General features: G+C 35.6%; 5 protein-coding genes and 1 long non-coding RNA gene across 11 annotated transcripts; 4 read left to right on the top strand and 2 right to left on the bottom strand.

The window, feature by feature from the left end:
• Window positions 1-773: 773 nt before the first annotated feature.
• LOC106414443 (plasmodesmata-located protein 8-like) lies at window positions 774-3355 on the top strand. Of its 2 annotated transcripts, XM_013855107.3 has the most exons (3): window positions 778-2236; window positions 2981-3088; window positions 3206-3355. In XM_013855107.3, the coding sequence occupies exons 1-3, from the start codon at window positions 1519-1521 to the stop codon at window positions 3208-3210; spliced, it is 831 nt and encodes a 276-aa protein (XP_013710561.2). In that variant the 5' UTR covers window positions 778-1518; the 3' UTR covers window positions 3211-3355. The 2 variants fall into 2 exon arrangements, with proteins under 2 accessions (XP_022563146.2, XP_013710561.2); XM_022707425.2 differs by lacking the exon at window positions 3206-3355 and having other exon boundaries at window positions 774-2236; window positions 2981-3123.
• Window positions 3356-4412: 1057 nt separating this feature from the next.
• LOC106414178 lies at window positions 4413-7584 on the top strand. 5 transcript variants are annotated; one of them, XR_001282790.3, is made up of 7 exons: window positions 4417-4940; window positions 5268-5390; window positions 5505-5690; window positions 5787-5858; window positions 5945-6104; window positions 6186-6308; window positions 6395-7584. It is a non-coding gene; the product is annotated as an uncharacterized LOC106414178 (long non-coding RNA). The 5 variants fall into 5 exon arrangements; XR_001282791.3 differs by having other exon boundaries at window positions 4413-4940; window positions 5268-5719; XR_007327164.1 differs by having other exon boundaries at window positions 4413-4940; window positions 5268-5719; window positions 5792-5858.
• Window positions 7585-10045: 2461 nt separating this feature from the next.
• LOC106414961 (probable pectinesterase/pectinesterase inhibitor 36) lies at window positions 10046-12561 on the top strand. The gene is made up of 5 exons (XM_013855550.3): window positions 10046-10587; window positions 10841-11263; window positions 11347-11538; window positions 11639-11770; window positions 12095-12561. Exons 1-5 carry the CDS (start codon window positions 10134-10136, stop codon window positions 12460-12462), a joined length of 1569 nt encoding a protein of 522 aa, XP_013711004.2. The 5' UTR covers window positions 10046-10133; the 3' UTR covers window positions 12463-12561.
• Window positions 12562-12737: 176 nt separating this feature from the next.
• On the bottom strand, window positions 12738-19035 carry LOC111208722. The gene is made up of 4 exons (XM_048764870.1): window positions 18091-19035; window positions 17801-17911; window positions 17641-17710; window positions 12738-16154 (listed from the first exon to the last, which is right to left on the bottom strand). Exon 4 carries the CDS (start codon window positions 15345-15347, stop codon window positions 14253-14255), a length of 1095 nt encoding a protein of 364 aa, XP_048620827.1. The 5' UTR covers window positions 15348-16154; window positions 17641-17710; window positions 17801-17911; window positions 18091-19035; the 3' UTR covers window positions 12738-14252.
• Window positions 19036-19265: 230 nt separating this feature from the next.
• On the top strand, window positions 19266-22279 carry LOC106414826 (transketolase-1, chloroplastic-like). Its single transcript, XM_013855409.3, has 7 exons — window positions 19266-19830; window positions 19920-20010; window positions 20090-20195; window positions 20271-20553; window positions 20644-20792; window positions 20883-21036; window positions 21115-22279. The coding sequence occupies exons 1-7, from the start codon at window positions 19354-19356 to the stop codon at window positions 22072-22074; spliced, it is 2220 nt and encodes a 739-aa protein (XP_013710863.2). The 5' UTR covers window positions 19266-19353; the 3' UTR covers window positions 22075-22279.
• Window positions 22280-23128: 849 nt separating this feature from the next.
• LOC106412000 (40S ribosomal protein S13-2) lies at window positions 23129-24376 on the bottom strand. The gene is made up of 5 exons (XM_013852873.3): window positions 24233-24376; window positions 24075-24147; window positions 23676-23814; window positions 23401-23587; window positions 23129-23311 (listed from the first exon to the last, which is right to left on the bottom strand). The coding sequence occupies exons 1-5, from the start codon at window positions 24253-24255 to the stop codon at window positions 23278-23280; spliced, it is 456 nt and encodes a 151-aa protein (XP_013708327.1). The 5' UTR covers window positions 24256-24376; the 3' UTR covers window positions 23129-23277.
• Between the last annotated feature and the right edge of the window lie 1028 nt (window positions 24377-25404).

Genomic DNA, 25404 nt, shown 5'->3' on the forward strand with positions numbered 1-25404 from the left:
TCCATAAAAAAAAATTAGAAATAAGGTTTACTCAATCTATTAGTTCCTTTGTATTGTATTTTTTATATATATTGAAAACAATTTTATAAAGGTTATGGGAAAATAAATTAGTAAAAATCAATTTTTGAATACATGTATTATTTTGAATCAATTTTTGTTTTGAATTTTGTTTAATGATTAATGTAGACAAAATATGTTTTTAGTTAATTAGATTGGACTAGTTGCACCAAAAAAAATAATTAGATTGAGTCATTTTTTGTATATTTTAAATCTTGTCTTAATAGATAATTTATAATAATATAATGGTCTTCAACTTTTTTTAATAACATAAGCCCATTAATTTTTTTAATATATAGCTATTCATATTTTCAAACAACATTATATTTCTCTTTAATAATGTTATTCTTGTTTCCAAACATTCCCAAAGGTACTTCTACTTTAATAAGATAGAAGATAGAAGATATAATATTACAAAATATGTTGTTATTTATTTTTTCATGTCACTATCAAATATCATATATGTGTCATTATATAATTAATCGTGTGTTTTTACCTACCATCATATAAGTAATTATATAATTAATAGTATTTTATATGTATCATCATATAAATAATCATGTATATTATATTTTTAAAACTTAATATGAAATATAAAAATCATAATTTACGTTAGTGTTTGAAATTGCTTTGTATTGTATTTTTCTTAAATATATTTAAAACATTTTTATAATGGTTATAAAAAATATTTTAGTAAAATTATTTTTTGATATAAATCAATTTTAAATTAATATTTTGATTTGAAATATGTATATAAAATTTAAATTGTTTTTATGATTAATTTAGACAAAGATGTTTTTAGGTAATTAGATTGGGCGAACCATTTTCGTATATTTTAAATTTTGTTCATATATATAATTTTCATAATATAATGAATTTCCAATTTTTTTGATAACATAATCTTAATACTTTTTTTTCTTTAATATATTGTTATCTATGTTTTTAAACAACACTATTTTTTTTAACTGTTATCTATGTTGCCAAATAAAAATGCTTCTGTTCTAACAAGATAGATAAATCTATCTAAATCTAAATTATAGTTATATTTAAATTACGGGCGTAGTCCTGACTGACCAACCCTAGCACTAATCAAAAAGAACATGATTAAAATGGGACCCTTTCTCAAGAAAATCGCTCCCAAAACCGAAATCTTCTTTAACCGTGTCTAAATCTTTTACGCAAATACTCTATTGTCTATTAAACCAACTTTTGAAGAATAAAAAATAATAATTAATAAACCAACTCTATCATCCAATTTGTCGAGTTTTTTTGGTATTGATTCGTTACGTTTATCTTGGTTTGCGTTCTAGACACATCCACATATCTCTTGGACCGACCCATATTAATGAACCAACTCACTCTAAAAATAAATAAATTAAAATATAACACTATGAATATACGTTAATATCAAAAACCAAAACCATTTGAAAACATACACAAAAACACCAAAAAAATAAAAGTATGAGAATACTCTTTCTCTTCTTCTTCTTCTTCCACTCATCATCCTCCTCAAGAAGAACTTCATCAGAATCTCGCATCTTCATCTACGGTGGATGTTCACCGGAAAAATACACACCAAACACTCCTTTTGAATCAAACCGCGACACTTTCCTCTCCTCCGTCGTTACTTCATCCTCCGAAGCCTCCTTCAATAGCTTCGCCGTCGGTAACGACTCTTCTTCCTCTTCCTCCGCCGCCATCTTCGGCCTTTATCAATGCCGTGACGATCTCCCATCCTCTGACTGCTCAAAATGTATCCAAAACTCCGTCGACCAAATCACTCTCCTTTGTTCCTACTCTTTCGGTGCTTCTCTTCAGCTCCAAGGCTGCTTCTTGCGTTACGAAACCTATGATTTTCTTGGGAAACAAGACACGAGTCTTAGGTACAAGAAGTGTAGTTCCAAGAGGGTAGAGAACGATTATGATTTCTTTAAACGAAGAGACGATGTGTTGTCGGATCTGGAGTCGACTCAACTAGGTTACAAAGTTAGCCGGTCCGGTTTAGTCGAAGGTTATGCTCAGTGTGTTGGTGACTTGAGTCCTAGTGACTGTACGGCTTGTCTTGCGGAAGCTGTTGGGAAGTTAAAGAATCTTTGTGGCTCAGCGGTTGCAGCTGAGGTTTACTTGGCTCAGTGCTATGCACATTATTGGGGTTCTGGTTACTACGACTTCTCTCCAGGTCGGTCCATAAATTCAAATCTAATCTATTGAGTATTGCTTTAGTTATATTACCTTTTTTAATCATTCACAACTCACACACATAACATAGTCATGCATACTAAACCTGAATCATTACAGTTTTTTACTCTATACAATTAATACATGCATGCACACCAATTTATTATGTTTGAATTATGACATATTGGTTGCGTAACTAAAAAAGTTATATATTGAGCCCATTAGTTATCTTTCTTGGACCATAGTTAGTGCTATGATTATGTAATTTAAACTTAATCAATTTAATAGAAATGTGTGGGAATTTGACCTAGTTCAAAATTCCGCCGCTCGTAACTGATAAAATCACGAGTGCAGTGGCTTGGTTGCACGAGAAAGCTGAAGAAATCATACTTTTTAATTAGTCATTCTTTATTCTGGAAGACACAATTAAGTAATGAATAAAATAAAATTAATCTTTTGAATTATTCGTTGGAAAATTCGAGCATCATGATTATAATATGATTGGTCAGAAAAGAATGTTGTTTGCGAATATACTATTCTTTTCTTTATAGTCATAGCCACTCATGTACCCATTTCCAACTTTTATTTTATATATATTCTTTAAAGCTTGATCGATATCACACAGTGGGAAAGTCACACTACACCTTAGAAATTATAATTCTTAGCTTGATACTATGGTCTTAGCATGTGTACTTTGTCACATACTATAATATCTATCTAAACTAATCTTACTTTCGTAATTAAGATCCAACGAATGGAGATCAGGTGGGGAAATCAATTGCGATTATCGTAGGAGTCATTGCTGGATTCGCAATTCTTGTTATTCTCCTTTCCCTCTGCAGAAACTCCATGCGTAAGTATATACTTACTTGCCTAATATCCACCTGATTCACTCACTATATTAAGATTTGAATTTAACTGAGTCGCTAAGAATTGTCATAATCTTATATGTTATGATGCTGATTTGCAGATTGATACCAAGAAGGCATGATTCGGGATGAAAGATTCTAGAGGGACCTGTTTTTTGTTTTGTTTGAATTTATGTTGTAGGACCATATCCGTTACCTTAATGATTATTTTTGGTTTAACAGAAGGAAAAAAAAATATACTTGAACTGACCTATAAAATAGTGAAACGTATTCTGCCTTGAAATAGGCTTAATACCCACTTTCCTTAGCAGGCGCAATTATTCCATACACATTACTTAATTCGTAAAATATACGATAGAGATTGAATATCTTTAGACTTTAAAGATGCCGGGAAAAATGACTATAAGGTTTATCCAACCCAGTGCCGTGCGAAGAGTTTTAAAAATAAACTTATTTACAACTATAATGAAAACAATTTTGCAATATGATATATCACTTTCACCAAATACACAAGTTTAACACCGTAAAAAAATAAGTTTATGCTATATTATGTAATATAGGAAAAAAACAAATGAATTCAGAAGGTTAGTTAGTCTACTATATGGAAAGAGTTTTTTAAAAAATAAGTCTAAACCACTAGATTAGAAACTATTTTAAATTTTGGGGCCTATAAAGTTCATATTAATCGGGACCTAAAGCGAGTGCCTTTTTCTGTAGGCACGCTTCTGATCCAACCACATGTGGTTCGCGTTAATACTTAATACCATCCGGGTCTACCGGTTCTTATGGTCACACCACATTTCCATTGGACCATTAACTTATGGATGGCCGGATGAGATCTGGCCCACTAGGCTCCAAGCAGTGCAGTATGAAGTCTTACATGACGTTCTTCGTGCAACTAAAAAAGCTAGAGAGAATGCTATATAGATTTATGATTTCATATAATTCTACGCTCGATACCTACTAATTTTTTTTTAAAAAAAAATAATAGATACGTTTATGGAAAAAGCTTTCATTAGTTATTTATACTATTATTTAATAAATAAATTTGTTTACTTATCATCTTTTCCATGATTTTAGTTAATTTGCTTATTTAACATATTTTCCATAATTTTTGGATAAGTTATTAGTTTAATTAATATTATTATTTATTTTTTTTGTTTTGATATCTATATATTGATCATGATATTTAAAATAATTAATAAACATTAACCTATTTTACTGATATATATACTAATATATTTTTTTAAAAATATATGTTAATATATAATTTCTATAATATTTACGATATTTAATTAATAAATAGATATTAACAATATCTATCGATAATATCATCATTAATTTTATCTCATATTTAGTTTTTAATTTTAATGACTAATTTTATAGCCAATTTCTTTGATTTTTATTGAAAATATTGATCAAATATATATTTAACAATACTACAAGGAGAATATGAGCTTCATTGAAGCTATCAAGTGATTCTGTTTTGACATGTCATTTTCAAAATTCACTTGATCTCTTCATCTCCTTACATGCAAATTCGTGTTCTTCGATTCAAACAAATACATAACTGCAAAATTTTCAGATTCAACCATGGCCCACCAAGCAAACGTGCAAGCAGTTTCCTCTTCGGGTGACGCGGAAACGCGGATTCATCACTTCCGCTATACTTTATCCGCTGAGAAGAAGTCCATATAACTAAAACTGGAACCAGGCAAGGGCTATAGACATCTTGGTGCTAATCAGTAAGGTTTGGATCAGTGCGAAGAAACAAAGCATTGGATTTGGGGTCAGCAAGTGTGCAAGCTTCTATAGGCCTCCCCCCTAATAAATCAGGTTCCATCCTTTTTTCCCCTCTCTCTCTCAGTATCAGTATCATGCATCTTCCCTCATGAATTTTTATGATGGATTCGTCGGAGCTGTTTAGTAGATTGGGAGTTGCAGAAACATGTACAGACACATAAGCTTCCATTTATCGTTATCTTATATTTGATCTTCTTACAGTCTAACAAATAGATCTCAAACTGGATTGTGTATGATTTTGTGTATAAATCCGTCAAGCTTTTCACCACCAAGTTCCATATCTTTCTCCCCCCCATGACATCCAATCAATCTTAACCCATTTTTCCATGATTTCTTTGTTTGATACATGTGTGGTTGCAGAGCTGCAGAAATTGTATAAAGATTATTCCGAGTCTCTCGAGCCTGCTCAGATGCTTAGTACAGCCACATAATCTTCTCTTCTCTTCCCTTTTATCCATATATCATTTTGCTATAATTAATAAGGTAAGAGCTTGGCTAATGTCTTTAATGTGATTGTTATCTTTTATTAGTTGCAGCCTTGCAGGTATGGATTCTGTAAAATCAGTATATGAAATTCATTGTATAAATTCTTTGTAGGCACCATATGCAATCGCGTTATAATGGATTTGATTGAAGGAACTTCATGGAGTATTTTCTTACATAGAATCACAATAACGTTTGTCTATATTTATGTGCATGTAAATAATTGGCTTTTTTTCTTCTTTTGGCTATAGTTACATTTCCTTTTTGGAATATGAAAATGGGGAGACAGCTGGGAAAGCGGTGAGTGTCAAATAAAAGTTACTCGACTGGTATGATATTTAGTTAGCTCCTTCGCAAGGACTGGGTGTGTTCATCTGCTCTAATTAATTGGTGCAGTGCAGACAAACTACATTGAATAACGAGCACGACTGAAGAATTGGGTTGCGTGTTGAGCTTCTTGAACAAGCAGTAAGTAATCCCTGAAGAACCTTTAACTGAAACACACATGGAATCAAACTATAGTTTTTATAAAATCGCCTCCTTATTCACTATAGGGAACGTTTGCACAGAGAAGACTAACTATGAAGGAAGTAGATCCAGAGAAGGACAGTACAGGCTGAGTGCATGATCAAACTAAAGGTGAGGAGAACAAAAACTCAAATGAACATCATCATCACCGTCACCATCATCCTGATACTTCAGTTGATATATATCGTGAGTTCCATCTTATTTCTGTTACTAGATCTCCTGGTTTTGTCAGTTATTTGATTAAAAGTTATGGTATCAACATTACAGTCTGGAATACTTAGAAGTTGAGTTAATTGATTCTACTAACAAATCGCAATGCATTGATGGCTTTAAGCGGTTTAAAATCATCTATCACGGTCCCACTTCTTCTAGGAGGCTGCCTCTTCTCCTGTAAGTTATTGATCTAATGATACACATGTTTCTATTTGGATTTTTTTGGGTCAATTTCACGAAAAGTTTTGTTTTTCCTCTCCCAGAAAACTGAAGATAACGAATCTGGTAACAAGGGTTCTCTATTTGGGCGTTTGACTGGCTCTATCCTTATGGCATTTGTATGTATGATCACTCTCTATTCCTATTCGTTATTTCCAGTTCCTTTATAGCCATTTATTCTCCTTGGATGATATGCTTAAGAAACTAAATGCACCGTGCAAGACATTGTTTGTGCTTAATGTTGTTCTCCTCCAAGCTTTATTTTAGTTCCTTGAGAAAATGATGTTGTGTGTCTCTTTAGGGAGGCCTCAGAAATTATCTTAACATTTGATATGCTTAAATGTTTTGTTACTGTGGCATAGTCCAATTCCTTTAAATTATATGGTTATGTTGTTAATGCAATCGCCTTATTCTCTCCTATGCATTTTTCCTTTCTGAACTGACATACCCTCATGTTGGTCGGTGTAAGATGTAAAAGTCTGATCAACCCTACTTACTAATATGTTTGGAAGCCTGTCTGATTGCATCTACATTGACCCTTTCTGTTTTCTTTTTTATGTTATGACGTGTATTGTGTCTTAATTCTGTTCCTCTAATGTTTCTTTCCTACTTTCTTTTTCTGCTTTCCGTTGAGCATAGTTAAGAAACCACATCATTTTTGTTAAGCTGTTGACATCTTTATAGACTCATTTAGCATTCCAATGTCTGAAACTCTATATTGGCCTACTTCCTTATTAAATCACCAAAGACAAGAGTTCTTGGCGATAGCATAGGACTTGGCTCTGCCTTTCTTTTTTCTTTGGTCATTGGTAAGCTCATCTTGAGAAGAAGATACGTATTTTCTTTCATATATATGTCCATATGTGTGAAGAAGATACGTACTGCCTTTCTTTTTTCTTTTTTTTGTTTGCTGTTCTTTCTTCGACTTTCTTATAGGGTTTCACTTGGCGTCTTCCTGGAAACCGGTCTCAGCAGGCCCGCGACTACTTTCAAGCAGCATGTTGTCCTTTGTAATGGTGTATAAGCACGATAGTTTTACCTGCAGCTGTATCTGTCCCTGATTTGTTGTTGCCTCGCCTAGATGAGCATGGGCCTTTAACCAAATAGACATTTCTTAAAAGCATGTATCAAACACACCGTTTTGTTTTTGCCTACGCCCCAATAAGTAGCAAAGCGTTTTGAGTCGTATGTAGAGTAAATAGTGATAATAAAACACATATGCATTTTCTTTTAATCCTAAAGATCGTCAATGAACCATGTTGTAAGAGAATGTTGAATATTTATGTCACCAACTCTTTCGAATAACAGAAGTTTCTTTTTAAAGCACATATATGCGGAGCTCAAGGGATAAGTGATGTACCATTTCATTTTGTTTGATCTAAGAACATAAAATTAACAACTTCAAAACATAAGATAAATCTATGAGGATTTAGATAATCAAAGGAGGATATGGATTTGCCATTTACTATTTACGACATATAACAAATATATACAAATTCTATGTATACTAAGATACAAAGACAGACTAAAATACAAAACACATTTGCTAAATTATAATTAAGAAAACACTATGACATTATTCTACATAAGTAAACATTATACATAAGTAAATGAAGCTTAACGACGAAAAGAAGAAAACCAGTTCTAACATATTTCTGTCTTCTTTAGCTGAATAACTTTTTTCAGGTTTATGTAACACTATTTTAAAATAACATAAATTTTTTGTTACTTTAATCTATAAATTAAAAAGTAATATCGTTCAAAAAATAGCGTAGAAAAGAATTGAAATATTAGAATAAAACTGGAGAAAACTAAAACTTTTTAGAATATAAATACAACTAAATTAAAATTAAAACCAAACAATTAATATATCAATTAAAAATAAAAGTTGAACAAATTAGAGTATGTAATCCGCGCGTAGCGCGGAGATAATCTCTAGTAACTATAAAATTTATATATAAGTATACTAATATATCTGAATTAATCGGTTTTTTTGGTTTATTCGGTTTGATCGCTTAATATACTGAACCATATCCATATATTGCGGTTTCTTATAAAATAACATCAATTCGGTTTATTCGGTTCTACTAAATCTAGACTATTTTCTCTATTTCGGTTTAGTTCAGTTTTAAATGATTCGGTTTTACCGGATTGAAAATTCTTAAACTATCATTATTTTGTTAATGTTTTGTATTTGTGATTTTTTATAATCTTTTCGGTACTACATGATTTATTTTCAGTTCAAATACAAATTTTCTAATTTAGTTATTACTATAAAAAAGATTTTGATCCAAAATCTATATCACATAAATAAAACTATGAAACAAAACAACATAATTTAATACATTGATTACTAATATGAATACCAAAATTTTATAATTTATAATAATTTAAAATTTGTATCTAATTTAATTATTATTATTTTATAAAAATGAATTTTAAAATTAAAAATTATTATTTATAGATATATTAATCCGCACAACGTGACATCAACTAGTACGAATTACAAAGTACAACTTATAAGAAGCAATATTAGTACAAGAAGGAAATTAGTACTTTAAAAGATCCCAATGTGGTGGGCCGGAGTAAGCTATCATATATACTGTCATAATGAGATGATTATTTTCTCAAAAAGTGTTATTCTTATACTATGAGTTATTCTTGGGTTCACCCCCTAGAGTGAACCAATAGGATTTCATTATTTCAAATTTGATATTTTTTAAAATAGGAAACAAAATATTGTCAAGTTATACTACTTTTCTAAAATAAAAAAAGTAAAACAAAATCCTAATCCCTAAACCCTAAACCCTTGGGTAAATCCTAAACCCTTGAGTAAATCTTAAACCCTTGGATAAACCCTAAACCCTTGGATAAATTCTAAACTCTAAATAAAAAAACACTAAACACTAAAACTCTAAACCCTAAATCTTAAACCCTAAACCCTTTTGTGTTTTAGTGTTTAGTGATATTGATTTAGAGTTTAGGATTTATCCAAGGGTTTACGGTTTACCCAAGGGTTTAGGGTTTAGTATTTAGGGTTTATGATTATGATTTAGGGTTTAGTGTTTTGCCGACGATGTTAAAAATATATTTTTTGTAATTAGTATTATTTTTTTATTTTTTTTACCTTTTAATTTAAAAAACATAATATAATTTGATAATATTTTGTTTCATTTTTTAAAAGATATCGAATATGAAATAACACAATTTTATTGATCGGTGAACCTCTAGGAAAGAATAAGTCAAAATTGGTACTTTTTGTGTTTACAGATTGCAATAGATCAAAGTGACAGAGTGCATCATATATAAAGGGAAAAATAACATCAAAGGAAAGGAGCATACCAATAGGCATCCTGAAGAATTAAAAAGCTCATAAAAACGAGTCTAAAATCAGAAAAAAAACAAATTCAGAAGAAAAGGACAGAGTAATATAATCCAAAGACTATTTAATCTCAATCTTAGCCATATACACGTATACGTTCACCTTGACACGCGCATTCGCAATAATTTACAACCAGAAACGTAAAACATAACTAATGAAAACTAATCTCATATGCATGGCTATCAACATCATAGAAACACAAGCTTACACATAGTCTTCACACGTGCCTTATATCTCTCTCCATGTGTTAGATTCCTCGCCACCATCTTCATTTACATTCTAGAACAAGTTTCATTCCTCGTTTGCTATTAAAGACACAGCTATAACAACAACAAGAGTCATTTTAAAACACACTTCAAGAAAATCACGATAACACACCAACCATTCTAATAATATTAAAAATGTACTCGTTTGTTAAAGCCACCGACTTCTTCACCATCCTGTTCTTTCTAGCCACTGCAACTGTCGCAATCTCCTTTAACACATCTGAACTAGATGTGCTCGAGAGGGCTCGAGCTTCGGTGGTTGAAGCGAGAACTAGGTTTGGTTCAATGGCAACGGTTGAGGCAACAAATGAAGTTGCTAGAAGTTATTATAGTTTGGGTTTAAGTGACTGTGAGAAGCTATACGATGAAAGTGAGGCAAGATTGTTAAACCTTGTAGTGGCTCATGAGAATTTCACCGTTGAAGATGTCAGAACGTGGCTAAGCGGCGTGCTCGCTAACCATCACACTTGTTTAGACGGCTTGGATCAGTCACGTCAAGGCGACAAGCCTTTGGTCCATAGTAACATTACGGTTGTTCTGGGCGAAGCTTTGGCTTTCTACAAAAAAACTAGAGGTCGTCTAAAAAAGAGTAAGAACCTACACATACGATCATGTATATATGTATTTACATCAATAACCGAATAATCTGTATAAGTGTCGGTGGCATTACCAAATATATATTAAAATCAAATGGATATAACGCATGCTGTTGGAAAGAAAAAATATATTTAGTAACGTACGTATTGGCCAGTGATTGATTTCCACTAGAATGCATTGTTTTCTCGTGAGATACACGATTTCCTTAAGTCACTTTTAATGTTGTGTTGAAATGCATGGACCAGGGAGACCTAACCATACACCGACGAGACAACACCATGCACCGACTAGACCACACCATGGACCGACGAGACCAAATCATAATGGACCAGCCAGACCATACCATGGACCGGTCAGACCAAATCAGAGCGGAGGAATGTTAGTGTCATGGGATCCGACAGGGTCAAGGGCGGATTTCGTGGTGGCTAAGGACGGTTCAGCAACTCATCGGTCGATAAGCGAGGCATTAGCCGCCGTTTCAAGAATGGGTAAAAGCCGGACGAATAGAGTGATAATCTACATAAAAGCGGGTGTGTATAACGAAAAAATCGAAATAGATAGACACATGAAGAACATAATGCTAGTTGGTGATGGTATGGACCGTACAATCATCACCAATAACCGAAATGTCCCGGATGGTTCCACGACTTATGGATCAGCCACATTCGGTATAACAGATACAAACATTTTATTAACCTTTATATATATATTTTTGCATGTTCATATTTATTAGTTATGTCTATATATCTAGGGGTGTCCGGAGATGGATTTTGGTCACGGGACATGACGTTCGAGAACACGGCAGGACCACATAAGCATCAAGCTGTGGCATTGAGAGTGAACTCGGATTTGTCTGTATTCTATCGGTGTAGCTTCAGAGGATATCAAGACACTCTTTTCACACACTCGCTTCGTCAATTCTACCGCGATTGCCATATTTATGGTATTATTGATATGATTTGTTCAAGGGTTATTTGTTAGAAAAACTACTAAGTAATGTGTGATCATATACGGATTAAGAATTTGGGAAATATTTTGGATAGGTACGATTGATTTCATATTTGGAGATGCGGCTGCTGTTTTCCAAAACTGTGATATATTTGTCAGACGGCCAATGGATCACCAAGGCAATATGATCACAGCTCAAGGAAGAGACAACCCACATGAAAATACAGGTAATCCTTTTGTGTGACCAATCATTTACTATCAATTAACCGTGCTCAATAACCATAATAGCCAAATCAATATTATACACAAAAAGTGAATGTGATGATGTCAGTCAGTCATAAGAAACTAAAATTAATTTCAATCTGAAATAGTATAAAACCAAATCATATGAAAACATTATTTTGTGTTTATCATTGTTAAACCCGGACAACATAACATGAATTATTAACCTGAACCGGGTTGGAGCACTCCTAGTCTCCTACTATCGAGTATTGATAGTTTGCTATATTCATGTTTAGTGTTAACCATTGTTTTATGACATTTGAATATAGGCATATCGATCCAAAACTCACGGGTCCGGGCCTCACCAGAATTTGAGGCGGTTAAAGGACAGTTTAAGAGCTACTTGGGCCGGCCGTGGAAGAAATACTCTCGGACGGTGTTTCTCAAGACGGATCTCGACGGGTTGATTGACCCAAGAGGGTGGAGAGAATGGAGAGGAGATTTCGCTCTATCAACTTTGTATTACGGCGAGTTTATGAACACCGGAAGTGGAGCAGGGACTAGTAGAAGGGTGAGCTGGCCAGGGTTTCACGTTCTTCACGGCGCCGACGAAGCTTCTCCGTTCACTGTCAGCCGATTTATACAAGGAGATTCTTGGATCCCTATCACCGGGGTACCATTTTCTGCCGGGGTTTGAGTCGGTCTTTAAGTAACTCGATGGTAATATCAATGTTAACATATTTACTTCAGAATCTTTATGTTTTCAATACTGCTTTAAAATAAATTAATTTGCTAAGTTGCAACGAAACAAAACAAAACAAAACATAATACTCAAAATTGTCTCGAGGGGCAATGCATATGCTTACCGATCAGAAGCCAGAGGAGTCGACCAGAGCTGAGTAAGACGCATTCTCGTCCGAAGCCGTCATGGTCCTAGACACCGTTCTGGTCCTGACCACTAACTATTCCATGATCTAAACCAGCTATTTCACACAACTCTAACCTCTGAGGTTGGATTAACTCCATGCCATTTTCATAAGGCGTGTATACTATTTCCTTTACTTTCCCAATATTACATTAAAATAAATTAATTTGCTAAGACCATGATTATCGGGTGAAACCCAAAATGGGGTTTCTAAATTTTTTTTTTTCTATCTTATCTGATTTTTTTAAAAAAAAACCGGAACCAATTGCAGGCCGCCACGTGTCGTGGGACCCGCAAAACAGTACAAGTATCACTCAAACATCGATCCTTAACTGGCGCTTTTGGTTACCGATTTTTATGTTTTTGTGGTCTACCCCTAAGAAACTGCTAAAAGCCTCCGATGCACATCCCCTAATTAAGTATACAAATAGGCTCTTTTAGCCGCCTTCTTTTGGATCTGGATCAAGTGAAAACATAAAAAAAGTCATGTAACAAACATAAATTTTATAAATAGAGTTTTTGGATGCAGATACGTGACATGAACCTTGGGGTATCGGTGGGGTTTGAGCCGGTCTTTAAGTAACTCGATAATAACATCAACGTGAACATATTTATTTTATAATGTTTATGTTTCTTAGAAGATTTATTTTGAATATTTGCATTATAATAAATTTCATTAGCTACATCGTCTCGATAGGCGCAGAAATATACAGAAGCCCGAAGAACAGACCAGAGCTGAGTAAAACGCATTATCGTCCGAACCCGTCATGGTCTTAGGTCCGACTTGTTTCCCCGGGTGGTATCGCAAACGCAGCTTTTACGATTGGTAGGGGTTGACATAATTTCGAAACAATCATAAAAATCGCTCCGAACCTCTTAAAATCAAAAGCTGGTTCTATCTAACGTTTGCGGTTGCGGATGGATAAATTAATATAAAATTATTTTTAAAATTTTAAAATTAACTTTTTAAATAGAAATATTAGAAATATATATATACACACATTTTATATATTAATTTAAATTAACAAAGAGTAACATAAGTAAACATAATATTATTATAAATCATATTATATTAATAATCATTATATTTTATCACAATAGTATGTTTTTATAGTTTTATAATGTTATAATATGTTAATATTGATAATTTATTATTAAACCGTTGCAATATTTCATAATCAACCAGTTACAAATGTTCCGCAAACGCAACATTTTTTAAACATTGTGCCAGTCGTACAAAATGCTTAATAACGCTTGGAACCGCAATCTGCATCCGTAAATTTCCGCATCCACAACCGTAAACTCCTGTGAACCAGTCTGGCCCTTAGAGCATGTTTATTTGTAAAACACTTAAGTGTCTCTTAAGTGGTTTTTAATAATTTTTTAACTATTAAAATTAAGATAAGAGACTTTGTTAAGAGACACTTAATTATAGTGGTTTATTGGTGGTTTCTTAATTAAGGTTTTTAACAATAAAAAAATATTAAACTTTTTTTTAAACATAAAATTTTAAACAAAGATTAAATTTATTTATTAAATAAAACAAAGTTAAACATAACATTTTAAACATAGATTTTAAAATACAAACATGAAAACATAAAAACAAATATTAGTAAAATAAACGATAATAATTTCAAAGAAGCATCGAAGCTCAGTTGTTGATGCGCTTGTCTATCACAAATTCTTGTTCGAACACCCATCTGATTGGCGATATTAGTTGGGATATCTGTAGAATAGGTGTGATCGACATGTGAACTTCCGCTCCCTTCTCCTTGTTGGAAATCTGAGATATCATATTGAGTGTATTCATCTCTTTTGTCTTCTACTATCATATTATGGAGTATGCTACATGCTCTCATAATCTTTCCAATCTTGACCTTATCCAAAGAAAGGGCGGGATTTTTGACAATGGCAAATCGAGCTTGCAAAACTCCAAAAGCACGTTCAACATCTTTTCGGACAGCTTCTTGAAGTTGTGCAAATAAAACTGCTTTCGACCCTTTGGAAATTGGAATAGATTGGATAAAAGTTATCCATTTTGGATAAATACCATCGGTGAGATAGTAAGCCAAATGGTACTCTCTTACGTTGACCGAGAAATGCACTTGCGGGGCTCGACTATTTATTATGTCATCAAAAACAGGTGAGCGATCAAGAACACTAATATCATTTAAGGTACCTGGAGGTCCAAAAAACGCATGCCATATCCAGAGATCATATGAAGCAACCGCATCTAAAACGATTGTGGGGTTTCCCGAACCACGAGAATATTGGCCTTTCCAAGCGGTGTGACAATTCTTCCATTCCCAATGCATGCAATCGATGCTTCCTATCATCCCAAGAAATCCACGAAGCTCTCCAATATGAAGTAGACGCTGAAGATCAGCCGGTGTTGGTCTTCTTAGGTACTCATCGCTGAACAAATTTATTATTGCTTCCACAAAATTTTCAACACATAACCGAGAAGTGGTTGCACCGAGCCGGAGGTATTCGTCGACCGCATCAAGCGCAGAACCATATGCCAACACACGAATAGCTGTTGTACACTTTTGAAGTGCAGAGAGACCAAGTCTTTCGGTAACGTCTTGCTTTTGACGGAAGAATTGAACTTCATTGGAGAGGCGATCAACAATACGCATGAACAATGGCTTGTTCATTCTAAATCGTCGTCGGAATAGATTTTCAGGATATATTGGAGCGTCATTGAAATAATCATTCCATAACCGGAGATGACCTTCTTCACGGTTTCTTTCAATAAATTCTCATTTTTTCTTGTTCTCCTTTGGTCTTCTTGATGACCATGAGTATTGCACAAATTCTCAAATGCTTGATCGAAACGTTGATCTAAATATTCATCGAAAGTTTCATCAAACGAATCCTCGAAAGTGTCTTGAGATGAAGATGCCATGAGATGATAATTTTTTAAAATGAAAGAAGAAATGAAAATTGTTTGAGAGTTTTGGTTACAAGATAGAAAATTGTTTGAGTTTTGGTTACGAGATGAAAGAAGAGATAGAATTGTTTGAGATTCTTGGTTACAAGATGAAAATTATTTGAGTTTTTGTTACGAGATAAAATGAAAGAAGAGATTAAGATTTCTTTTAGATTTCTTAAAGATAGAAGATTTCTTTTTGAAAGAGAATGGAGAAAATGGTGAACATACAAACCAATTTATAAGTGTGTGTGATGCAAAATTGAAACAAGGATACAAAACTATAAAGACAACAAGTCCGTGTTCTTTACACACTCTCAGGTCCTCTAGCTTTGACAAGAAGACAATATTCTTTACATCAACATCATACCCGTGACTTATAACTTTTACAACCACAACAAACAACAAACCCGTGACCACAACGTCAACAAACAACAAACCCGTGACCTCTAGCTTTTACAGACCGTGACAACAAACAACAACAACATTAACCTGTGACCTCTGTCTTCTTTGCTCCAAAGATATAAGCAGCCTGCAATATGAAGAAGAACATTTATAAGAGAACATAAACCTCAAGAAACATTTTACCATAAACAAGCACATTTAAAAGAGAATATGAAACTTCAAAAAACATTTTACCATAAACAAGCACATTTAAAAGAGAATATGAAACTTCAAGAAACATTTTACCATAAACAATCACATTTAAAACATAACAAGAAACATTAAAAAGAGAACAGAACATGAACTTCAAGAGAACAGAACATTAAACTTCAAGAGAACACAACAAAGGAACCTAAACTAAGACAACAACAACTCATTAATCAACTTCTTCTTGAGGGCTTATTTATACTCAACGAGAGGTTCTTTTTTGGCAATCAGACTGTCCAGTAGTCTCATCTTAGACAAGCGTTCTTTCAGGGCGAGATCATGTTGTCTTATAGACCACATAGTCTCAAACTCCTTCATCGCTTTCTCCTCAGCCACTGTCTTCTTACCATGGGCCTTTGACACTTTTACACCCGGTGGACGCTTCATGTCAGTTGCTTGAGAGCTTGAAGAATCTCCACCGTCTTCACACTTTCTTTTTTTAGAACTTCATTCGTTTTTAGCAGACGATGCCTCACACCACTTCTGGTCGTTCCTCAGCTCTTTGCAAGCATGTTCCAGGAGGAATTTTTTCTTATGGTTGGTGTAGAATATTTGATGTGCTAGTTTGAGCACATCATTCTCATTTTGACCGCTGGTCTTCTCCCTGTTTGAAGCTTCGTAGGCTCCAGAACTTGCACACAAGATCATTGATCTTGTGCCAACGTTGCTTGCAATGCATGGCCTCTCTCTCGCAGCCAATATCTTGACGACTTGCCGCAAAATAAGCTGTTATTCTTGATCAGAAAGTGTCTGATCTTTGCCCATTGCTAACCACTGGATCTTTGCTTGTGTTAAGCCATGAGCTAATGAGCACAATATCATCCGCATGCGTCCACTTCCGCCTTTCTCTACGCTGTGTACCACTCTCTCCACCATCTTCGGTTCCAAAAGCTTGTGATGAAGATAGTGAGACACTCTCTTCATTGTTACCAAACGAAATGTTTTGTTGGCTATTAAGTAGGTCAACAAAGTTTGAGGTATGGGAAGATGGATAAAAATCCATTTCGGAAGCAAGGTCAAGGAAGAGAGAAAAAAAATAACAGACATGAGAAAGTGGGAAGGGAAGAACACAATGAGAAATGTATTCAACACAGAGGAGAAACACATAATTTAATAGATTGAAGAGAAGCTTCAACGCATTGAAGAGAAGACCGATTAGACATTTATCCAACACATTCATCAATGTAATCCATTCATTTCTATCTAACCATAAAAATTATTTATTATCTAAGCCAACCATAATCTCATTTCTATCTAACCACTTAAACATCAATTTATTACATAACCAAACACTGACCCACGAGTTAATTCATTTCAAACTAATACAATGTTTTATCCAATTTTCCAGAGCAAAGAGAGGGATTTACCTGTATGAACGATCGTAGGCCTTTGTCTCACCTTGATCAAACAACTTCAATACCATCTTGATCAAACAACCTCAAGACAAAAGAAAAACAGAAACAAATCAAAACCATTACAAAGATTTATATGTTAAGATAATTTTGCATATTTGATATAAAAGTAAACCTTTAGGCCTTCCATGAGAAGCAACCCAACCATCATTATCTTCTTCATCAACCAAACCTCCACCAGCTTCGTAATCCTCTGCCACATAAGCTCCCCTGATCACCAGCTTCCCTGATCGAAAAACAAAAAGAAACGACTTTGATCAATATTCTCACACAAAAACCCACGATGAATAAACAAATCACAACATATCAAATAAATCAAACCAGGTCAAAAAAATCAAATAAATCAAAACATATCAAATTAATCAAATAATTCAGAATCAAGACATGCAGAGTGAGATATACAACCTTTCGATTCGCCGGAGCCGCAACAGTCACCGTTTATCTTCGTCTTAGTGAGCCACCGATAGAGAGAGATGATGCCTCAAAGAGCCACCGATAGAGAGAGATGACGCCTCAAAGAGCCACCGTTAGAGAGATATGTCGCTGTTTTCCTTGTTGGAGGGGAGCCACCGATAGAGAGTGTGTCGTTTTCCTTTCTCGCCGAGAGCCACCGAAAGAGACCTCGCCGTTTCGTCGAGGAGTCGTCGAGGATTCGCGGTTTCGGCACCGAGAGAAAAGAAAGGGAAAAACAGAAAGAGAGAAAGAAAGAAGAAATGAGACGGACCGCTCCTCCAGCCAATCTGATTGTGCCATGTACCCGCTAAATAACGTGCCTTCAAAACCTAAATTAGGAGACGTGCTTTCCTTAATTGTCTTTTTTCCTTTTATTTTAAGTGCCAATTTAGCTAAACAATTCCCTTAAGACACGCTGATAAACATGCTCTTAGTAATAGAAAGACGATGAGTTCTCTGAGCCCATTATCTTATTTTGGATCTGTTCTATACATTTTTGAACTAGACTAAATAATGACTTCACCAATGGACTACATAATCTTAACCAGCACTATTCGTCTGTAGATATTGGGGCTGGACATTTGGATACTATGCAAGGTTCATGTCAGATTTTCAGATAACATATTTCAGTTTGAAAATATCGAACCAATCTGAACTGAACCGACACCAAAATTTAATTATAATTTGAGTATTTAGAATACTAAAACATAATAAATATTTAGGTATATATTAATATTTTGTATTAGTAGATTTTTGGTTTGCGTTTGGATTGTTTTTTTCGTTTGTTGAGTATATCGTTTAAATATACATTATATTGGATTTGATATTTTTTTTTTAATTCAGATTTTTTGCTTAGACTCATTATGTGTGGTAAACAAGGTAACGATATATATTCCTTGTGCTAAAATTGGTAACTAGCATCTCTTTGTGGATTTATAAAATTCTTTCAGAATTTTATTTTTATCATGGCTGGCGGAATATCCAAAGACTATTTGGCAAAAAAAAGGATAATGTAATAAAATTGCTAAAGGCATAGAGCATCACTAAACTCTTACCCTCAATCAACGGCCACGATGAAACCCTTCGATGGTATTCAACGGTCAGATCTGATCCTACATCATCATCTCTAACTCATAAAAACAAAGTTTTGCAGAGAGTCTCTCATTTCATCTCTTCACAATCAGCTTCCTTCCGAGAGCGAGAAACCATAATCCAATGGCTTCAACTTCCTCCCTTGCTCTCTCCCAAGCCCTCCTCGCTCGCGCCATCTCCCACCATGGCTCAGACCAGCGCATCTCCTTACCTTCACCTTTCTCACGCGCCCCCGCCTCCTCCTCTCGCCGCCGCAACAACGCCGCCGCGTCCACGACCAAACTCCGCTCTCTCCGCCCTCTCGCTGTTCGCGCCGCGGCTGTAGATACGCTAGAGCCGACCACCGACGCGTCTATCGTGGACAAATCTGTGAACACGATCAGGTTCCTGGCTATCGACGCGGTGGAGAAGGCGAAGTCGGGTCATCCGGGTCTTCCCATGGGATGTGCTCCCATGGCTCACATTCTCTACGATGAGGTCATGAGGTATAACCCCAAGAACCCTTACTGGTTCAACCGTGACCGGTTCGTTCTCTCTGCTGGTCATGGTTGTATGTTGCTTTACGCGTTGCTTCACCTCGCTGGATACGACAGCGTATTGGTCAGTGATCTTAAAGATTCAAACTTTATTGATGTTTATCTCTAAAGGATTGGACTTTACTGATAAAGTGTTGGGCTTTGTTTTGTTAGGAGGAGGATTTGAAGAGCTTTCGACAGTGGGGAAGCAAGACACCAGGGCATCCTGAGAATTTCGAGACTCCTGGGATTGAAGTCACTACTGGTTTGAGACTTTTGTCTTTATCTTTTTGCTTTGTGGGTTCTGTGAAATGAAGAAGCTTTTTTTTTTCGATGCTATGTAGGTCCTCTTGGACAAGGGATTGCTAATGCTGTTGGTTTAGCACTTGTTGAGAAGCATTTGGCTGCTAGGTTCAACAAACCTGATGCTGAAGTTGTCGACCACTACACGTAATATTTTGAAAATTATATCATCATTCTTGTTTTGTAATAGGCTCTTGATTGTTTTGTATTTTGATTGTGTAGGTATGTGATCCTTGGAGATGGTTGTCAGATGGAGGGTATTTCAAATGAAGCTGCCTCTCTAGCTGGTCACTGGGGACTTGGAAAGCTCATTGCTTTCTACGATGACAACCACATCTCTATTGATGGAGATACCGAGATTGCATTCACTGAGAATGTTGACCAGCGTTTTGAAGCTCTTGGATGGCATGTTATCTGGGTGAAGAATGGTAATACTGGGTATGACGAGATCCGTGCTGCTATTAAAGAAGCTAAAGCTGTTACAGACAAGCCTACATTGATTAAGGTAACTAGACAATTTCCTTAGCCATTAGACACTGGTTTAGTCTAATGTAAAGACCTTTGGTGTTAATTTACCATTATATGAATTTTGCAGGTCACTACTACAATTGGTTATGGATCTCCCAACAAGGCGAACTCATACAGTGTCCATGGAGCTGCTCTTGGTGAGAAGGAAGTCGAGGCTACCAGAAACAACCTTGGATGGCCGTATGAGCCATTCAAGGTACCTGATGAAGTTAAAAGGTAAGTAAAATCTAAAAAAAAAGGCATCTGTTTACTTTTTTTTTTTTGCTATGGAACTGACTCACTCTTTGGTTTTCACACTTTCTCTAGCCACTGGAGCCGTCACACGCCAGATGGCAAAGCTCTTGAATCTGACTGGAATGCATCATTTGCAGCGTATGAAAAGAAGTACCCAGAGGAAGCTGCAGAGTTGAAATCTATCATCACTGGTGAATTACCTGCTGGCTGGGAGAAGGCACTACCAGTAAGTAAAACGACCATTTGTAAACTCTCACTGGATATGTGGTTTTACAACAACTTTGTGTTTTCTTTCTATTTTTAGACATACACACCAGAGTCTCCAGGTGACGCCACAAGAAACTTGTCACAGCAATGTCTCAACGCCCTAGCTAAAGTCGTTCCCGGTTTCCTCGGTGGAAGTGCTGACCTTGCATCTTCCAACATGACACTGCTAAAAGCCTTTGGTGACTTCCAAAAGGCAACGCCCGAAGAGAGAAACCTTAGGTTTGGTGTTAGGGAGCACGGAATGGGAGGCATCTGCAACGGCATTGCCCTTCACAGCCCTGGTCTCATCCCTTACTGTGCAACTTTCTTCGTCTTCACTGACTACATGAGAGGCGCGATGAGAATCTCAGCTTTGTCTGAAGCTGGAGTCATCTACGTGATGACTCATGACTCCATTGGTCTCGGAGAAGATGGACCAACCCATCAGCCCGTTGAGCACTTGGCTAGCTTCCGCGCGATGCCCAACACTCTCATGTTCCGTCCCGCTGATGGAAACGAAACAGCCGGTGCGTACAAGATCGCTGTCACCAAGCGCAAGACACCGTCTATCTTGGCTCTGTCTAGACAAAAGCTTCCTCAGCTTCCGGGGACATCCATCGAAGGAGTTGAGAAGGGTGGATACACGATCTCTGACAACTCGTCTGGAAACAAACCTGATGTGATCTTGGTTGGAACTGGTTCAGAGCTTGAGATTGCTGCTCAGGCTGCGGAGGTGCTGAGGAAAGAAGGCAAAACCGTGAGAGTTGTGTCTTTCGTCTGCTGGGAGCTGTTTGACGAGCAGACGGATGAGTACAAGGAGAGTGTGTTGCCGTCTGGTGTGTCTGCTAGAGTTAGTATTGAAGCGGCTTCGACTTTTGGATGGGGGAAGATTGTTGGAGGTGAAGGGAAGTCCATTGGTATTAATTCGTTTGGGGCTAGTGCACCAGCTCCATTACTCTACAAGGAGTTTGGTATCACTGTTGAAGCTGTTGTTGATGCGGCTAAGTCATTCTTCTAAGTGACTTTACCATTTCACAACATTGTCTCACTACCTCAAAATAAAGTGCAACAAGACGCAAAGAGACTCTTCGTTCTTTTTTTTGTTTCTTGTAATGCGGGTCAAGATAGGTTTTGGGTTTGGGAAGAGGAGAAAGTAGAAGACAATGTAAAACTCTCTATGATCAGTTGTGTATTGTTGTTATATGCTTTGAGTTTCAGCTAAATTTCACCTACTTAAATAACATTGGTCACTACTAGTGTGACATTCAGTGGACAAGAATGATTATAGAGATTAAAAAAGGTTTGGTTCTTGTCAATACTAATGATCACAGAGAGTATACCATCATCTACATTTGGGGTCCATGTTTATCAAAAGGAGATAGCAAAGGAATGGTGAAGTTTCCACCTTCACATGTATCCAAATATCCATATCCAAAGCTTAATTAAAACCAGAGAAGAAAGCTACGGCGTTGGCTTTGTCAATTTAGTATCATGAAACGTGAGACCCCACAACTTTTCGGATATCCAAGTTTATTCTTATGCTAAAAGAAACAGAAAAAAACAAAAATAACACTAAATCAAGTTTTTGTTCCCAAACTAGCACTCAAGGTCAAAAGTCACAAAAATAGCACTTAATGTTTTATCAAAAGTCACAAACTTAGGGTTTAGAGTTAAAGGGTGGGGTTTAGGATTTAAGGTTTAGAGTTTAGGGTTTAGAGTTTAGGGTTTAGATTTTAGGGTTTAGATTTAGGATTTAGGGTTTAGGGTTGAGAAATGAGGTTTTGGGGATAAGATTTCAAATTTTGAAAAATAAAAAAATTAAAATTTACAAAGGATAAACTTAGAAATGTGCTATTTTGGTCATTTTAATTTTTGAGTGCTATTTTTGTAATATAAACTTAGAAAGTTGGTATTTTGGAAATTTGCCCTAAAAGGAAATGTAAAAGACATATTTAGAATTTTTTTTTTACGTATAGTTGATTGAGAATTGGGCTTCTATAGGCCCAGAAAAGCACAACACAAGCCAGTCCAATTGTACATTCTTGGCCCAATTTGTAGCTCGTTAAGATAAATGAAACAAAACATCAACGAGAGTTTTCATTAAATTCAAAATAATCAAAACTATCAAAAACAGATACAAAGTCTATTGTCATAGAACTTTTGAGTTGCAATGCAAATGAAATGGATGTTCATGAAAGACTTTGACCAGCTCTATGATTCCTTAAGCCACAAGAGTGCTTGCTGTGGTAGACTCGCTGAAAAAGCAAGAAAATGAGGATCAAAATCCAAAGTAACTGATAATCATCGAAAAGTTTCAAATAATCAAATTTTAGAGTGTACTTACTATTTCCAGACGGGAGGGAGCTTCTTGGTCTTCTTGTAGTAACGAGCAAGACGGTGGATTCTGCTCTCGACAAGAATCAACCTGAACTTGGAGTCCTTGTCTTTCCTGTTCCTCTCAAGGTGCTTGCGGATAGCCACTGCTTTCTTGATCAGGTGGTAGAGATCCTCAGGGATCTCAGGAGCAAGACCTTCATTAAAATAACACATGAATTGCCCTTAGATATCTAAACAAAAAAAAAGAAAAGAAGAAATCTAGAGGGATTGAAACATACATACCATGAGCTTTCAAGATTCTCAAAATCTTGTTTCCAGTAACACTCTTCACCTGAGGGATACCGTGAGAGTCACGAAGAATGACACCAATCTGAGATGGTGTCAAACCCTTCTTCGCAAACTTGCAAATGGACTCATCAACCTATTTGTCCACCAGAAACACAAAAGTCAGAACCAACCAAAGTGTAAACACATTTCTCTCAAAACATTACAACGAACTACATCATATAGTCCAAAGTAACAATCAAATCGAGCTTCATATTAGATCTTTCATACTAGCAAAACATAGTGAATCTCACTACTTCTACTAAACAAATCACAACAATGCTAGACTATGATTGATCTTATCCTAAACAATCATAACATTTCAGACACATGAAAGACAAACAGAACGAAACTTACATCCTGAGAGGTTGTCTTGAGCCAGCTCGGAGGTGAACGCTTGTACGGCAAAGCAGATGCTGAGATTCCCTTACTACACAACACAAAAACATATAATGAGAGCCAGTTTTCAGACAATACTCAATCGGATACGAGGAAGAGACAAGAAGACAACGAACCCTTTAGAGTGAAGCCTCCCCATGCCGACGTCTGTTAACGGAGATTGCTTTACTCTGAGAACGTTCTTCTTCGGTTTGGTCCGTCTGCGACTGCGCTAAAGAGTGTCAAAACCCTAATTGATGTTTGATTATATACCCTCTTACTGTCCTAGTAGGTCATTTTCACTTTCGTTCCAAAATCCCTAACAGGCTTTGTCTTAAAAGCCCATTTAGAAACTCCTTGCAATATAAAGAAGACACTGAGGCCCATGTATAAACGCCCAAGTAAGCAACCCCCTTGTCTTAAACTGTCTTCACTCTTGAGAAAACATAACTCAAAATAAATGTCTTGATATTATTTTTTTCTAGTTGGATACACATGACACATCGATCAAATCCCAACGATGAACCTTTTTGTGATAGATTACAAAGCATTTATTGAAACTACTATCTTTTGATTATAAAAAAGGCTTACAGTTTTTTTTTTTTTTATATACAGAGATTTGAAGCAAACCGTATTCTTAGGTAAGCCAAAAACATGAGATTTAAAATGGTACCAATTCACATAACCTAACTTCAAATCTGCTAATCTTACCGGTGATTTAAATTTCAGTGTAACAGTAAAAAATCATATTCTTTTTTTTGGTTTATATCTTTTTCTATACCGAACAAGTAAGAAATTAGGTTTTTGAAATTTATTAATGTATATTTAAACATTCTTTTTTTTAACACAAAAACATTTATAATTATGATTTACATTATTAATAAAAACCCTAAGATAGACGTTTGCTTCAATCTATATATAGTTTCTTTTTTAGTTTTTCTTGCCTTGCTTATCATTCACAACAGTCATCAAGATACCTTAGTATCTTGGCTCTACTCTGTTTGGAACAAAGGTGGAATCCCTAGACATAACTTCTTGGCTTGGTTATTTGTACTGAATCGCTGTCCGACTAAAGACAGAATCTTGGACTGGGGTCTCCAAACGTCTCCTACATGTGTTCTCTGCAACTGCTTTCCAGAAAGTCGAAACCATCTCTTCTTTGACTGTCATTATGCCTGGAGTATTTGGGGAACCTTAGCCTCGCGATGTGGAGTCCAGCCAGAAAGGTCGTGGGATCGTGTATTGGGACAACTTCAGGCGCAGAGCAGATATTCGTTGACGGGCACTCTGCTTCGTCTCTGCTGGCAGG

Source organism: Brassica napus, chromosome C8, assembly GCF_020379485.1.
Source record: "Brassica napus cultivar Da-Ae chromosome C8, Da-Ae, whole genome shotgun sequence".
Lineage (NCBI taxonomy): Eukaryota > Viridiplantae > Streptophyta > Magnoliopsida > Brassicales > Brassicaceae > Brassica > Brassica napus.